The following is a 1,043-nucleotide window of genomic DNA, read 5'->3' on the forward strand; positions in this document are numbered from 1 at the left end:
ACACACACACACACACACACACACGCACACATCTGTTAGACACAGTAGTTCAGCCAAAGCTCTCCCGGCAAGAACTGTGTGAAAACAGCTCATAAATTCAGCTGAATGTTTTCCAGAACCTGGAGAAGGTCTTYAAGCACAGAGACCTGAAGGAGAAGCTGCTGGAGACCAAGCTGACGCAGGCCAACCTGTTCCTGCAGGAGGCCGAGGACAAGCACAAGCTGGAGAAGGAACTCGTAAGCACAAACATTAAGCAGCGCGTCTGAAATGACAGAAATGTAGTGTTTTTTCCTGAAAACACAGTGTGCATGCTAAGTGCTGACCGCTGAATGACCTGTCTGCAAGCTGCAGCTGAAACTAACTTAAAGGATTTTAYTGGCTGTGAAATGTTGCTAAATTATTTTAAGAGTTAAAAGTTTTATATGGAGAGCTGTTTTGATGTATTAGGCCTATAATATATTAATATTGTTTTTTTTCCATGGGGACATTTATGTATTTGATGGAATATTTATTAATACTTAATTAATTGCTTTATTTATTTATTTCTTAATTTATTTATTGTATTTTGAATAAAACGGCTCTCCATACATATGTAGGGGTATGACCAACACCAAAGTTAGGAGGAAATTCACTTCTTCTGTTTAAGACAATAAACAACTTCTCTGTGTAAATATGAGAGAAACCACACAATAAGTGAACGTACTCAGAAATTTAAATTAATCTAAAATTAAATGATTTTTATTTACAGAATTAAATAAATTACTAATGTACAGCTTATTGGGGACAATCAAATTTCTTATAAAAAGTTGAAACCAACAAGCCTGACCCTTTAAAACAGTGTTTCCCAAAGTTGGGGTCGGGACCCAAAGTGGGGTCCCGAAACATCAAGGTGGGGTCCTGAAACATCAAGGTGGGGTCCTGAAACATCAAAGTGGGGTCCTGAAACATCAGGGTGGGGTCCTGAAACATCAAGGTGGGGTCCTGAAACATCAAGGTGGGGTCCTGAAACATCAAGGTGGGGTCCTGAAAAGATTTCTGAATTA

At 38.9% G+C, this 1,043-nt stretch overlaps 1 protein-coding gene across 1 annotated transcript in view; it reads left to right on the forward strand.

Moving 5' to 3' along the window:
• txlnbb (taxilin beta b) overlaps nt 1–1,043 on the forward strand; it is a gene marked incomplete at its 5' end in the record, with an annotated part of 13,864 nt that overhangs the window by 8,767 nt on the left and 4,054 nt on the right. The window contains 1 exon segment of the mRNA XM_014028209.1: nt 117–236. Within this exon segment, the coding sequence (XP_013883663.1) occupies nt 117–236 (120 nt within the window).

Source organism: Austrofundulus limnaeus, unplaced genomic scaffold (assembly GCF_001266775.1).
Source record: "Austrofundulus limnaeus strain Quisiro unplaced genomic scaffold, Austrofundulus_limnaeus-1.0 Scaffold728, whole genome shotgun sequence".
Classification (NCBI taxonomy): Eukaryota; Metazoa; Chordata; class Actinopteri; order Cyprinodontiformes; family Rivulidae; genus Austrofundulus; species Austrofundulus limnaeus.